Source organism: Plecotus auritus (genome assembly GCF_963455305.1).
Source record: "Plecotus auritus genome assembly, chromosome: 6".
NCBI lineage: Eukaryota > Metazoa > Chordata > Mammalia > Chiroptera > Vespertilionidae > Plecotus > Plecotus auritus.
This window is the reverse complement of record NC_137773.1, coordinates 141,485,597-141,501,818: the sequence shown is the minus strand read 5'-3', so window position 1 is coordinate 141,501,818 and position 16,222 is coordinate 141,485,597. Positions and strand designations below refer to the sequence as shown.

Sequence of the window (16,222 nt, the reverse complement as noted above, 5' to 3'; positions counted from 1 at the left end):
TAGGTGTAGACGTTGTTATACTTGAGCGGCTTGTACTTGACCAGAAAGAAGATGAAGATGCTCTGCAGAGAGATGGGGAGAGGTCCCTGGGGCCAGTGTGCAGGAGGCCAGGAGTGGAGAGGATCTACCCCATGTGACAGCCTTGGAGAGGCAAGGCTCTGCCCTGGTCCACAGGGAATTTGAGGACCATCCCACCAGCATAAGACACACAGGGAATGGACCCCCCACAGAATCCAGGACCTCACTGGGGCTGTGGGACTCTTCCACCCCCAGGAGCCACAGGATTTTTATTTTTCCTAGCTATTTATTGGGACTGGTTCCAAAGCTGCCTTTCAGAACTACAATGGTTGGTGAAGATGCTTTGAGATACTTCTGGTACCAAGAACTGGGTGAAGAGCAGTGGGTTGTTTCTTATTCAACATTCAGGTCATGAAGGCCTCTGACTCCACAGTCTGGTCAGAGGGTGAGCCCCAACTCTACCCTCAGTTGTGCTGCTTTCGCAGTTAACAACAAAGTCACATGTCTCTCACAGAGGCAGGTCACAGCCACCCAGTTGCAAGTATAGAGCCTGAGGCTCTGAGAAGTGGGGTGACTTGCTTAGAGTCAAGCAAGCTGGTGGCAGAGCACGGACCTCAGAGAGGCCCCTCCCTCGCCAAGCCCAGGTGCTTCAGACTTTCTGAGTATACAGAGGGTCGCCCAGGTGATGTCACCGCCTCAGTTCTAGCCCAGCCAGGTCTGGAGTGGAAAAGAGAGTGGGCACTTACCGCACAGATCCCGGGGGTCACGACCTTCCAGCACCATTTAATGAGTGACAATGGCCGGTAGCCAATCATGTCTTCGATGTTATCATAGAAGCGGTTGCTTCCTGTCCAGAATAAAACAGGCACACACCCGAGAATTTGTACAAGACTCAGAGGGAAGGCTAGAAGGGTTTGCTTTCCCCAGCTGGGCACAGGCAAATCGTGGCAGGGACCTGATTCATTACTGCTTAAAACTACCAAGACGTTATACCTATGTGAGGTTTCGGGATGAACTACAGAAGGAGGGATTCTGGTCTGCTATTGGAAGGATCCCTCCTGACCGTGAAGCCCAGGAAACAATGAGGAGTCTGTGGGAGAGAGGTGGAAAGTGGTCTCTGGAGAAGCAGGGTGAGGTGCTGGCTGACTTGCATGGAGGCCAGGGCCTGCTGGGCTGCTAATGAGCAGAGTGGCTGCAAGGGCCAAGTTCACAGTAGGAATATCCATCATCATCAAATGTCCAACTCATTCTAGGAACAGGAGGACCAGAAGGCAGGTATTTACTGAGGGCCAGGCAATGTACTGCCTGCTTTGCCTAAATTATCTCCTAGTTGGAGACATAATGATGATGATGAGCCCATTTTTCAGATGGAAAAACCGAGTCTCAGGGGCAAAAGGATTGGCCCAAGGTCATAGTCCCTAAACCTGAAACCCCTCTCTCTGTTGTGGGGGTATAGAAGCAGGAATGTATCCTGACAAGTGGGAAGGGCCAAGGAGTCTCTGAGGGGAAGGAGGATGAGGTTGACATTGATGGAGATGGGCCACAGAGAACCTGAGCCCATCCCTGCTGTGGATGCCTGTGTCCTGGGCACTGATGCCACTGCAGTGTGGGCGGGCTTGGCCGTGACTCACCGTACACCCAGCCGATGCAGACACACTCAAAGATGGCCACAAAGAGAAGGCACATCCCACTGGCGGCATAGGAGTCAAAGAGCTGGAAGATGTACATGCCACCCTATGGGGTGAAAGGACAGACACATGGACAGAGAAATGAACAGACACATGAGGGAGCAGGATCAGCCAGCTGGCCTTGGGAAGGGCCCTCTGCTCTGCCTTGTGTCTACCATCAGCCAGGAGTCACGTCCACCAGGGCAGACTGCTTCCCCCTAATCCCTACAACATTGCGCCCTCTCCATCTAGGCACCCCTAAGACACCATCCTCTGGGAACTGTTGGGATCATAATGATTTTTATTGTCTTTGCTCCCCAATGCTAGGAACAACACAGGAAATCAGAGACTCGAGGTTGGGCAGCCTTAGCACCTCTCCCTAATGGTGCAAACAGCCTCAACCTCTCCAATCCTTCTGTGCACCAGCTTTCACAGGGACCTTTCTAATATGCAAATCCAACCGTGCCACACCACTGTTTAATACTGCCCGTTGGCTTCCTTAAGCCTGCCAATCAGGACCGCCTTCCTCACTTGGCCTCACCACCCCCCACCCTCAACATGCTCCCTTCTGGACAGACTGAGGCACAGTCTCACTGCTCTGCCTTTGAACATGCTGCTCCCTTTCACTTGTAAGTTCCTTCAAAGCTCAGCTCAAATGCTACCTGCTCCAAGAAGCCCTCCCTGACAGCCTCATTATTTCTTTGGGCTTCCACAGCATGTTTTTATGAACTTAGAATTTAAAAAAGTATTGCCCTTTCAGTTGGTGCTGAGCTCCGGCTGGGAAGGCACACCAGTCCTTGTTATGGCCCTCATTACAGAGCCTGGCTCACAGCAGGTCCCCAGTAAGTGCAAACTGAATTGTGTAGAGTGAGAGACCATGGAGGAGGGACTCTGACAGGCTTGTCTACACTGTGTCCCCGGTTTGGCCAAGGCTTGGCACATGGAGGTGTGCAGTCAATTTTTATAGGAATGACCTGGGCCTGTTCTGTAATATACAATTCTGTGATGATTAAGTTCAGTGGGAGACCCAGGAAGGTGCACACTCAGCTGACCTATTACAGGGCAGGCAGTATTGTTATCCCTAATGTTCACATGGAAAAACAGAGCCACAGAGCAGTAAGAACACTTGCTGAACATTGTCAAGCTAGCCAGTCATGGGGCTGAGGAGTGAACCCAGGTGGCCATGCGCTTAACCACCCACTATACTGCCTCGGTGGAACATAAGACATTTGTGGCCTATTTTTTCCCTAGAGCTGAGCTTTAAATGTCTATAAATGAGGGGGAAGCTCTCTTGCCAGCAATTACTGTGAAGGCCGAGGCCGACATGGCCCATTTGGCAATTTAAACTTCCCCTGTGTGATTGCACAGATATTCCTCTGTGGAGGCAAGAGATGGACATGTGAAGTCATGGTCTCGGGCAGCCAAGTGTTGGCTCCCTGCAGGGCCCTGGGGGCTGCAAGGCACCCTGGGGCAGACCGAGGCTTCAGGTGGAGGGTGGACATGAAGGCTCTGAGAGCTGGTGGGCCCAGGGCCAGAGGCCCACAAGGACCTTGCACTGCCTGCGCCAAGCCGGTGCTGCCCAAGCCAATGCCTGCTCTGGCAGTCTTGTCCTCATCAGCCTCTTTAACTCATCAGGTTAACCCCCAATTTGTGTGTGACAAAAGACTCGACTCTGCATAATTAATCAGCACTTAATGAGGCCCTGCTCACAGCAGCCCCGGTTTCTCTGCCTGGGGAGAAGTGAGATGGCAAGAAGAAGTGCCACACCATTCATTTGCTCCAACACTGATTATCAGTCCGTTAATGTGACAATGACTAGGAGTAGTAATAACACCAGCCACCTCACAGCAAGTGCCCACTCCAGCGGGCCCTGAGGGAACAGAGCCAAGCGAGGTCTCTCTGTGGACCTCAGGGTCTGCTGGGGGCAACAGGTGAACAGATAGGTCATTATTACAGTGGGAGGGGGGCTCGGCTGAGCTTGGGAAAAGTGCTGTGGGGAAGGAGAGCAGAGGAGGCTTCCAGGAGGCAGCAGCATTTGGCTGAGAGGTAGAAGATGAGGAGGTTCAATGGCTGACCTCGGTATCACAGCAGCTACTTGGACTGATTCTGAGTTTCCTCATTTCTTCCCATGTTTTTTATAAACCTCGTCTTGTCTCTAAGCAACAGGCTCTTCTTTCTTTTTTTTTTTTGCTTTTTAAATTAATTTTTTTTTTAGTGTAGGGAGGAAGATACCTAATGTCATACTTGAGAAAGTATTTATGAGACAGGATGGCTGCAGGAGGGGGAGTGAAACATGTTTCTATGGAGCAGTCTTAATTTGAGGGTCATGATGAACCCCTCCTCACCCACAGGCCTACTGGAGACAAGAAGATGGGTGCACAGGAGGGCTGAAGGTAGAACACTGTGCCTGAAGGTGCCAAACATCATCACGTGTATCTGTTCTCAGCAATGCTCCAGAAAAGCCTGCTTTGAACTTTAGCCCAATAACAGTAACTAGTTGAAGTTACAAGTGACTGTTAGGGGTGGCCCATGCATCAATTCCAGCATTCCCTCTGTGAGCTTTATTCCTCTCTGGTCATGACAGCAGTGACCTTTAGCTGAGCATTTACACAGCAAGGCATTGTGCTGAGAGTCATGAGAACTTTCGTGCGGTTCTCACAACACCCCACTGGGAAGATGAAAGAACCGAGTCACAGAGAAGGTACTAGACCTGGCTGGGTCACACAGCTACTCCATTCCAGACTGGGATAGGACATCAGACCTGTCCAACCCGAAGCCCAGGCACGTCACCCTTGTGCGTGTCCTCCGTTAACACTCACCTCCGTTAACATCACAAGGCCCAGAAAATAGGAGATGACCGACAGGGCCAGGATCAGCAGCTCCCGCCGATAGCCCCTCCGGAAGACCTTCGGGTACATGTCCACCACGGCGGTCACCAGGCTTTCTACACACACAAACTGGATGGGGCAGATACAATGGTGTGAAGCCCAAGGAAAGGGGGATTTCAGTGGCCCTGGCTGTGGCGATCACAGCAAGCCTAACCCTGGGCTTCCTCCCCACAGGGCTTACCTTCATTCCCACACTCACTCTCAGGGACGGAGGGCCCGGGAATAACAGCAGCAATCCCAGCACTTACAGGGCTCCAGGACACTGAGGCTCAGAGAGGGGAAGTAACCTACCCAAGGTCACTCAGCAAGGAAGTGGCAGAGTCAGAACCTGAACTGGGGTCTCCGGACTCCAGTACTCCTTCTCCCCCATGCTGCCTGCCAACGGCCTATGTGCTGGGCCCTGTCCTGGGGTCAGTGACTTAAATGAGACCCAGCCCCTGTTTGGGAGGAAGAGGAGAACTGAGAGCTGAGTGCTCTGTGGGCGGCAGGCTCTGGTCCGTCTCTGCAGGCAGGCAGCACGTGACTTGCTCATTCTCCAGGACTGGGATAGTCCCCCATCCTTTGCTTCTGGGCGGAGGCAATCAGAGCTAAAGCAGCCCCCAGTCCCTGTGTTGCCAGCGCATGAGTCTGGGGTGGGGAGTGGAGGGGGAGTGAGCAGAACCATTTCTTGGTCCCAAATCCTTTATGATTCATTTTACCTCCTCAGGAAAGGTATCTGCATCCTCATTGTGCAAAGGGACTATAGCACAGAGAGGGGAAGTGATTAGCCTAGCGTTGCACAGTGGGCAAGAGGTGTGGGGCAGAGACTCAAACCCAGCCCAGACTCCAAAGCCGAGGCTCTACAGCAAGGCTGGCTGTGCTCATCTAGGACTGAACCTAGAGAGACATCACAGCAGGTTCGCTAACAGACACACAGGTCTGGGTGCATGTCCCTGTCAGCTACTTCACACAAATGCATGCACTTACATCCTCTCACACTGTAACACTCCCCCAGCCTGTCCTCCCAATCCTCTCCCTGGTTTTCTTCATCTGCAAACAAGAATCACAAAAGGAGCCCCCAGCCTGTGTGGTTATTGTGACAAAGAGCTGAGGACACAGCCCAGGCACAAAGCGAGTATAGCATGTGGGGGTGAGCAAAGCAGCCATCTTGCCCTCCATGCCAACTCCCCTCATCCCCTGGCAAACACGGTATCTCAGCCCAATGGCTGGCCCAGCTCAGCCCAGGGACTCACAGAGCCAAGGCCCCACCCCCACTTCCCTGCACCCAGGCGGGCCTGTTACTGACTCACAGAAGCTGAGACCCCTTCTGAGGCCTCCACCACAACAATGGAAGAGAAGATTAGGAACGACAATGGAGGGAAGATTATCAGCAGAAACAACAGGTGCTTCAGCAGCTCGGCCTGGCTTAGCAGTTTCTGAGAAACCATCCAGGGGAAGAAATTGGACTTGGATGGGTTGACAGACATACCGGCCACGGGGCTTGGTGCAGAGTGATTTGCACAAGGTCATGGTAATGGGCAGCACCTTGCCAATAGACCCCAGTCTGATAGAAGAGCCAGGTGTTGGCTGGAGGACATTCTCCGGGGCTCTTAGGGGAACCAGCTGCTATGGAGCAGCGGGGCAAAGGACGGATTTGTGGGACTAAAGAGCCACTGAAGGCTACAGGATTCTGGCTGAAAAACCAGGGAGAGGATTGGGAGGACAGGCTGGGGGAGTGTTACAGTGTGAGAGGATGTAAAAGTGCAAGTGCATGCATTTGTGTGAGATAAATGACAAACTGCTAGTCCTAACTGTACACTCTTCACTGAGGAAGGAAGATTGCCAAGTGGAGGGCGGATGGAGACAGTCCCATAGGAACTGACAACAGAGGCAGGCAGGCGAGATGTGGGGGATGGGGAGCTGGTGGTGGCACTGAGGACCAGGGGGCTGCCTGGGTGATGTCATGGTGGCCTCAATACAGAGATGGAGGAGGGGAGGAGATGCTTTCCTATGTCCCTGGTTGGGACAGGGACACATGCTAGTCGGGCTAAGAAATCTCTAACCACTGCCCACTTCCTGAGCATTTCTTCTGCTTTGCCAGGTGGTACCATTGGGCACAGGTATTTGCCAGAATGGAAGTATTTAACAGTGTTTTAAAAACTTGAACTGGGAGTTGGGAATTCCAGGTAAGGAAAAGAGTGTTTGGGGAGACTTGGATGGGACCCGAGTAGCTATGTTTTGGGGTGATTGTGGAGGCCACCTGGGGGATGGAGGTGTGCTGGCAGGAAAGCAGGGTGGGGACAGAAGGCAGGGCCCTGATGACCGGGACCAGGAGGTGGTGACTTGGCCCAAGAGCCTCCCTGCCCTCCTGGCCTGGGCTGCCTGCTTCCTCCAGCACCTTACCTGGCTGTCCAGGCCCAGGAAGATGAGCATCATGAAGAACAAGGTGGCCCACAGTGGGGAGAGAGGCATCATGGTGACAGCCTTGGGGTAAGCGATAAAGGCTAGGCCAGGGCCTGGAGAGGAAGCAGAGAGAGAAGGTGCTGGGTGGAGTCCAGTCCCTCATTCATTGTTATTCTAATCCATCGTGTATTGATGCTTCCTTTGTGCCAGGTGCTGTGTCTAACTCTCACTCAAATCACTTAAATCTCCCAACCACCCCATGTGGTTGGTACTATTATGATGTCCATTTTGCAGATGAGCTAGCAGAGGCATGGAGAGGGAAGCCAGGGTCTGCAAGGGTCAGGATTCAAACCCAGGTTGGTCTAACACACAGACCTTCCTCTGAACAGACCTGTCTCTACTATTATCATCAGGGCAAGAAGCGTTCTTATTAAAATGCAGGCTCTCGGGCCCAACCTAGATATTCTGATTTGGTACAACTACCCCAGGACGACGCTTAACCAACTGAGCCACAGCAGTCAGGCCCCACCAGACATTCTTGTAGGTGAAAAACCATTTTAGACTTATCTGAGATTAGAATGTAACTCTGTCGTGTAAACACAAATGATTTTTGTACTTTTTAATATATATTTTTTCCATAATTCAAACATCATGTAAATCAAGGGAAGAATTAGTCACCATTTTGCACACCTCAGTAGCAATAACCCTGCCTATAGTGTGTTTGATACAAACACACAGCAATCTATACTTAAGAATGTCACACTCATGATGAATCTGCATCTAGAAAAGGAAAGGGAGAGAGAGGCTCATTGAGCAGTAGGAACAGCATGTGCAAAAGCCCTGGGGTAGGAGGAAGTGAGCTATGTCGCAGAAGTGAAAGCAGGCTACTGAGGTGGGACAGAGTGAGCATGGGGGGAACGAAGCAGGTGGTGAGGGGGTGAGGCCACAGGAGCTGGGCAATGCAGGAGCATGGGGCTAAGAGTTTAGTATTTTGAGGAGCCAACAAAGGCTTTATATTAGAGAAGGACAGGATCAGATTGACACTGTGGAAAAAATTACTCTGCAGGGTAGCGTGTGGAACAGAGCGGTCATAGTGGAGGCAAAAAGGCCAATGTAAGGTTCCTGCAGTCATCCAGGTGAGTGGTGATGGTGGTCTGGGCTGGTGGGGACAGTGGAGTTGGGGAAAAGTAGATGAAGAGGAGCAGCGTTGAGGAGGCAGAATCTCCACAATGAATGGGGTTGTCAGAATGAATGGGGGCATGACTGGCATTGAGTAGATGAAGGCTAGAGAGGGTAGGCTCCCTGTGCTGCTCTGGACAAATGTCCCACAGAGATTATTATTTTTTAATGTTTTTATTAATTTTAGAGAGAGAAGAAGAAAGAGGGGGAGATGCTTGGATTCTGGAGTGAAGAGGTGTCAACGTTTCTCTCTCAGGTAATTCCCAGGATCCTATTTGAGGACAGATGGTGGATCAACTCCCGAGACTTGGCCCAGGAGAATGTGCCGAGGAAAAAGATAATATTTTCATTGTAACCATCACCCAACACCTCACCAACCTTTGGAACTTACCTGACTCTGCCACCTCGGCAATAGGTACCCCCTGCTCATATGCCATGAAGCCCAGGACCGAGAAGATGGCAAAGCCGGCCACGAAGCTGGTTCCGCTGTTCAGGCAACAGAGCATGATGCAGTCCCTGTGGGGAAGCAGTGGGAGGGGCTCAGGTCAGAGCGGGTGGCACAGGCTGGAACATTCTGTCTGAGCACCATGCTGCCTTGTGTGTGGGCAGGGCGGTGAGGGCACCGATAGCACCATTTGCCTGATGAAGCCCTTGTGGTTCAGAGGGGTTAGGCGGCTGGCCCATGGTCACACAGCTTCTGCTGCACTTCTAGATGATAAGTAGGTCACAGACCAGAACTTGGAGTGGGAGTGGGAAGGGAGGCAGCAGAGAAATAGCAAATGGGAAAATGCACAACTAGTAAGAAAACACTTGGAAACAAACCACTGCCCCACCCACCAAGTCCCTGGCAGGAGAAAAAACCATGGAAAGCAGGAGAGGATTGATTTTCTAGGAGCTCAAAAAAGGAGGCCAGAGAAACCTCTGAGAAATGGCTGCTTCTCAGCCAGGGAGCATCCACGGGCTTCATACTGCAAGCTCCCCACAGCCTTGGGAGAAGACATCCCTCCTGGCCAAGCTTCCTACCAGAGCAGCACCCACAGACCTCACTGCTCAGTCCCTGCTCTGCTGCTGCTAGAAGGCAGCCCTTCCAGGTAGGCCCCTCATCGATTTATCGGAGCAGTGACAGTCCCCTCTTCCAATGTCACAATGAACACTAGATTAAGGACAGAATCAAACTTTCACCTCCTCTTCTCCTGACTCTATACTTTTTGTAATACAACCAAAGGGTACACCCTGTTGTCTTGTAATGGCTCTGAGAATCAAGGGCATAGTGGAGAGCACACTAGACGGGCTCAGGGTTCCAATTCTCTCTGCAATATATTTTCTCTGGTCCTGATCTCACCAGCTATAAGAAAAGGGGCTTGGGTAGATTCAATCTATTGACTCTTGGGCCTTGTGATAGATTAAATCATTTTCCAGCAAGCAGTTGTTCCCCCTATCTTCTTCCTTGAGATGGAGAATATCTGACATGTGACTTGCTTTGGCTAATGGATGTTAGCAAATATAATACAAACAGAGGCCACAGATATACTGGTGTGATTTGATTGTCCTTTGTCCCTTCTGTGACTTACCATGAGAAGAAATTCCACAGGAGAACTGCTGTCCCTGCAACCTGAACCCAGAACGTACCCATATAGACCAGACTTGAGCCTGGCCTGGATCCTGGAACCAAACCCATTCAACCCACAGCCCTAAGGAGAGCTTCCCCCGCTGACCAGCAAACTTAGGTGCAATAATAACAAATGCTTGTTGTGGTAAGCCACTGAGTTTTGGGGCTGTTTATTACACAGCATTATTGTGGCAGTGAATGACTGATACAGGTTCCTTTAAAGAACTCTTCTGGCAGTGTGGACGTAGGATAGGCTGGCAGACAAGGGGACTTTATCTGCAAGCCTGATGTACCACCTCTCATAAGGAAATTCAGCTCACCCCAGGGTAAGGCAGAGTTATTCCTAGGATTGGAATAAATCTGCTCCTTGACCCTGACTTATCCAACAGTGGGAAACAAGGTGGTACTGGTGAGGAAAACGTTTTCTCCATATCCTCTGGAATTCTGTATCATTTGGATTTGCAATGTGTCCAGTCCTGTGCTAGGGTTTTTTTGAACACTATATCATAGAATCCAGAGGATCAGGGAGGAGGTTTCACAGTCATCGGGTGGTGAAGTTGAGATGTGCATGCATTTATCTCAGACACCAAAGCCCAGGCTTTTTCTAGCAGTTACACAAAAAAGATGCTCCCTAAGAATTTAGACCTCCAAACCCTGATTTGTGGATAACTGTCTCTGGGCATCATATGGCTACTGAAAAACCATTGTTCCTTATCACAAAGTCTCCATCTAGCCCCAGAGGCCTCATGAGAGGTTTCCTTACACGACAGGGAGGCTCTGAGATGATGGGAGGTCCCTTTCAGTCCTGTGCCCTGCACCCCCCACCCTCAGGAGCTTAGCTGCCTGAAGGGAGAATTTTCCCCACCTGGTTTGCTCTGTCTCCATCCCTCTAATTCCTCCCCCACAGGGAACCTTTTAGGTGAAAAGCTTATGTAACAAGTGCTGTGAAATTGGCAGCAGCTGAGCCAGCTTTGAAGACCTCCAGAAGCTATTATGCTGTCAGAAGAGAGGGTACTAATTTACTCTCTCTGAGTTGGGAAGACCTGCTAGCAAACAACTTGGAAAAGGAAATAAAACAAAAGCCTTCCTATTTGGCAATGTCACTTAGGGGACTGAGTTTCCTCAGCTGATGGGAGGAAGAGAAACCTGCCTGTTGGATGGGGAAGCAAAAGGGATGATCAGCAACCAGCATATTCACCCACGTGCTCAGTGGGGAAGAAAGTTGCCCCTGCCTCTACAGCCTGACAACCAGGCAGTCTTGGCCAAATCTGCGCCAGCTGCTGTAGTTGGGAAAGAATTGGTCATGCCTGGTAATGAGGAATAGAAAGACCCAGGTTCAAAGCCACATTCCATTGCTGGCAATGTGAACACAAGTGACTTACCCTCGGGCCTCAGTTTCCTCATCTGCATAATGCTGTGGCCCTTCCATGGTTCCTTACATGTCAGCCAGAACTATGCTATGCTTGAGTGACGATGGCACAAAAGAAGAGCCAGCCCATGTCCTCATGAGCTGACAGCCTAGCTGGAGGTGATTGACAGTGACCAAGTGATTTCCTCAGTGCCCAGCACAGAGGGCCAGTGCTAAACGCTGGCTGCTGAAGTGCTGATAAGTGTATGCAGATAGAATCTCTCTCCAGTATCCCAAGGGGGGTCACACTCAACCTGGACTTGAGGTCTGCTGTGCTGCTCTCCTTGTCCCACGGCCTTTCCCTTCCTGTCCATGGTTACCACTTTGTGTTGTGGCTCACTGAGTGCTTTACCTCTCACCATCCCTCAGACCCACCTCCCCGACAACACCATGGAGGTAGAAAGGATTTTATGGACAACCTGGCCTGACCTTCTACCTCTCCAGTATACCTCTTCCAGCCATACCTAATTACCTGTCTACTCAAAGGCCCACAGGAACAATACAACTTGCTGCCTAATTGTGTATTGGATTCCACAACAGCTTTTCTTTTTCTGCATGTTGGACCTTTCACTTCCTGAGATTCCCAAGTTACAAACTATAGACTTGGGCTATGCTATTGCTGTCTGTATCTCCCAAGGTACCAATTCTGGTGTCTCACACTTGATAGACACATAATGCGCACAGCTGACTGACCAAAGGGGTCAATAAAGTTATCACAAAGCCAGCTTTCCGAGAGGATGCCAACCCCTGACCAGCAGGGAGGGGAGAGAGGCTAGACATTCAGTTTTATCACCAATGGCCAATGATTTAATCCAGTGGTCGGCAAACGCATTAGTCAACAGAGCCAAATATCAACAGTACAATGATTGAAATTCCTTTTGAGAGCCAAATTTTTTAAACTTAAACTTCTAACGCCACTTCTTCAAAATAGACTCGCCCAGGCCGTGGTATTTTGTGGAAGAGCCACACTCAAGGGGCCAAAGAGCCGCATGTGGCTCTCGAGCCACAGTTTGCCGACCACGGATTTAATCAATCATGCCTATGTAATGAAGCCTCATACATATGCACACAACACCGAAAGGGTGGGATTTAGAGAGCTTCCAGATTGGTGAACAGGCGGACATTTGGGGAGAGTGGCACTCAGAGGGCATGGCAGCTCCATCCCCCCGCCCTGCCCCTATGCATCTCTTCCATCTGGCTGTTCCTGAGTTAACATACTATCTAATAAAGAGGGAATATGCTAATTGACCATCACTGCATCACAAAGATGGCTGCACCCACAGCTGAGGCCAAGTTCCCATAAGGAGCCTTAACAAGCAATCAGCAGGGACCTGAGGCTACACCCTCCCCCACCCCTGTGGGGCTTGACAGGGGACCTCAGGCCATGCCCCCTGCCCTGGCGTCAGGCTAGAGGACCTGAGGCCATGCCCCCCACCCCCCCGCCCCCGGCGGGGCTTGAAGGGGGAGCTCAAGGTGTGCTTCCTGTCCTGGTGCTAGGCTAGGGGACCTCAGGCTGCTCCCCTCACCCCAGCGCCAGGCTGGGGGACCTCAGGCTGTGCCACCCACCAGGTGGGGCTTGACAGGGGACTTCAGGCCACGCTCCTCACCCCAGCACGAGGCCGGGGGACCTCAGACCGCACCCCCTGCCCAGCGGGGCTTGACAGGGGACCTCAGGCTGCGCCCCCCACCCCAGCACCAGGCCAGGGGACCTGAGGCTGCGCCCCCCTGCCTGGCTGGGCTTGACAGGGGACCTCAAGGTGCACCCCCAGTGCTGGGTCGGGGGAACTCAGGCTGTGCCCCTGTCCACCGGGGCTTGACAGGGGACCTGAGGCTGCTACCCCCCTCCCCCCCGCCTGGCGGGGCTTGACGTGGGACCTCAGGCCATGCCCCCCACCCAGCGGGGCTTGACAGGGGATCTCAGGCTGTGTCCCCCACCTGGCGGGGCTTGATGGAGGACCTCAAGGCATGCCCCCCCCCCCCGGTCTGGGCTGGGGGACCTCAGGCCATGCCCCCTGTCCTGACCCTGGGCCAGGGGACCTGAAGCTGCGCCCCCTGCCCAGCAGAGCTTGACAAGGGTGGGACTGGCTGGGTCTGGATCTAGCACAATGGGGAGGGGCTGGCTGGGGTGCATGTGGGTGGGCGGGGACTTGACTCTGGGTCCCGTGGTGTGCCCCAGACTCTGACAGGAGGAAGGTTTTCATATACATTTTACTAATTTTCTTTCATCTCTGACAGTTCTATTATAGAGAAAGGGCAAATAGCAATATTAAATTATTTCCTCTAATTAATCCCCTTTTAATGTGCAGGAATTTCGTGCACCGGGTCACTAGTCCTTTCATAAGAAACCAGTAATCTAGTGAGTGCAATGTTTCCCTGAATTCTGTGAGCCATTCTAGCAAATTAATTGACCCCAAATAGGGGGTCATTGGAACCTCCAATCTATAGCCAGTCAGTCAGAAGCACAGATGACAACCTGGACTTGCAATTGCGGTCTGAAGTGGGGAGGGGCAGTCTTATAGGACCCAGTCCTTAACTTGTGGAACTTGATGTTATCTCTGACACTGTCTACAGTTTCAGAATAGAGTTGAATTGAAGGACACCCAGCTGGTGTCTGAGAATTGCTTGGTGTGTGTGTGTGTGGGAAATCACACACCGGAATTTTATTCCTAGTTTTAGAATGGTTTCCTCTTAAAAAATATTTAACTCTTTAATCAGTCTGAAAGTTACTATGGTGCGTATATGAGACAAAGTATGAGTATCTATCTTGATTATCCCCTTCAATACTTCCACTGTCTCAGAATCATTTGCTGAAAAATCCTTCCTTTCTCAACAAACCTGTGATCAGAGGTGGCTTCATTGCCACTATTCCATGAGTTTATGCTGGAATAAGGAGCTCTTGGACTCTAAGGAAGAGATGTGCTATCCAGCCATCCTGTAATATTCACCTACTGTGACCAGGCACTAAGTTCAGGGGTGCAGAGACCTCAGCAAACAGACCATGGGCCTAGACTTAGAGACCAGGATGCAAATGTCTGCTCCACCATGCACTGCTGGGTGACCTTGGCAAATCCCTGCCCCTCTGTAAGTCTCAGCCTTGTGGCAGAACTCAGATTGGCCTGGGAGGCCAGACAGCCAAGGTCAGACAGCCTCGCTCACCTCCCCATAAGTTCCCCTCCTCGTGCTGGATGTGGGCAGCTGCAGAAGGCCTGGGAGGGCCCTGTCTGTTCCCTACTGTCCAATGAGAAGGGGCAGGAGCAGGTTTATGAACAAAAGGCAGAAGTACAAGGCCCTTGGTGTCAGAAGACCTGGGCTCAAATGCCAACTTTGCCACTTACTAGCTATGTGACCTGGTGCAAGTCACTTATCTACCCTGGGAAAAGGGTGAGACGGAGGCCTGGGTAAGATTTCAGAGTGGATTCCTTGGAATCCTGGAATGCACTCTGACCATATTTGTTATTCTCCCAGCTCCTCCATGGCCTACTCTTTGATCCTGGTGCAGAGAGAGGCTGAGAAATAGCCCATCTGTCTGGCTCTGCAAGGTGGGCTCTGCAAACATGAGCTAGCTAGGCCGAGGGGAGAGCTCTCAGGGTTTGGTGGAAAGCCGACAGGGCCCGGGGAAATGCTTACCTGTAGCAGTTGTTGTTGTAATTGTTATAACTTCCTAGAGCAGTCAGACAACCCAGGCAGATGGCGTAAGAGAAAAAGATCTGTGTTCCCGCATCTACCCAGACCTGTAGAAAGGCACAAAGAAGTTGGCACAGAGAGAAGTCGGCTCTGTTCTCTGAAATCCCCCATCTACACCCACCCTCCAATGAGACTAGACAAAGGATACCCAAACTTCCTAACCTTCTTAGGAACATGTTTTTTAGAAGTTCTATTCTTGGGGACCACTTGATTAATATATACATTTCCTTAATTAATCCCAGGATTTTTCAGAGGTTATGGGTAACAGTTCACTAAATATTAAGAACTTGGATGTTTAGATCCCAACTGTGAAAACTTTCTGAGGCGTAGTCTCCTCATTTGCAAAGTAAGGAGTGAACTTCCCCTGCAGGCGTGTTGAGAGGATTCACTCGATACGGAGTGTACGCGCTCCTGGGACCTGGAGCATACTCATTGGCATGTTTAAACCAAGATGAGTGATTTTTTGCCTTTGTGATTAAGACTACCATGAGAAGACAGTTATAGGATTCTGTTTAGGGTTTCCTATTGGCATAGCTGGCCTGAGCATAAAAAGTGGCAAAGGGACAGCAAGAGAAGGGGAGAGCCCACCAAATCTTTATCACCTTTCAAACTTACATGCATTTTAGGCTTCTTATGTGGTACATATAGAAACTACTTTCTTATTCTTTAAGTTCCCCTCTGACAAAAACTGCTGTGGACAGCATGACATGCACAATGGAATTACAGTGGCATCTCTAACACTTTCTCCTGGGCTCTTTTTGAGCTCCTAGAAGTTAGCAAGGAAAACCCACAACTAAAACCCAAAACGCAGCTGATGAGACTGATGCTTTAGAATCGAGTGCCATCTAGAGAACAGGGCTTTGCACTAAATACAAACACTAGCAAATGTTTATTAAACACAACGTGCTCAGGCACCAGTGCTGATTCCTGTGTGCATTTCTACACTTGAATATTCACAGCAACCCTACACAGAGGTGCTTTTATTAGCCCCTTTTACAGCTGAGGAAACTCTAAAACAGAGAGGTTGAGTAACTTCCTCAAGACCACACAGCTGGGAGTGGAAGACACAAGTTCATGGAGACCCACCTTAGAGAAGCATGCTTAAACCAATCCCACAATTTCAGAAGTCTTCAGGTGTGACCTCTCACTCAACACAAAACTCTCTTCTGAGCACTTCTGACAGAACAGTTTCTACTTGATTACTGCCAGTGACAGGGAGTGCTCTCTTCTGATGCAGCCCCTTTCTTCTTTAGAGCATTCTAACCATTAGAACATTTCTCTTTTTTTTAAAATATATTTTATTGATTTTTTACAGAGAGGAAGGGAGAGGGATAGAGAGTTAGAAACATCGATGAGAGAGAAACATCGATCAGCTGCCTCCTGCACA

General features: G+C 50.7%; 1 protein-coding gene across 1 annotated transcript in view; it reads right to left on the bottom strand.

Moving 5' to 3' along the window:
• Window positions 1-16,222, bottom strand: part of SLC6A11 (solute carrier family 6 member 11) — a 110,432-nt gene that overhangs the window by 6,219 nt on the left and 87,991 nt on the right. Inside the window, exons 7-13 of the mRNA XM_080675185.1 lie at window positions 14,779-14,882; window positions 8,526-8,650; window positions 6,956-7,068; window positions 4,505-4,642; window positions 1,650-1,752; window positions 765-865; window positions 1-62 (exon numbers count right to left, since the gene is read on the bottom strand). The exon at window positions 1-62 is cut by the window's left edge and continues 109 nt beyond it. Coding sequence (XP_080531311.1) covers window positions 1-62; window positions 765-865; window positions 1,650-1,752; window positions 4,505-4,642; window positions 6,956-7,068; window positions 8,526-8,650; window positions 14,779-14,882 — 746 coding nt within the window. The remainder of the gene's footprint in view (window positions 63-764; window positions 866-1,649; window positions 1,753-4,504; window positions 4,643-6,955; window positions 7,069-8,525; window positions 8,651-14,778; window positions 14,883-16,222) is intronic.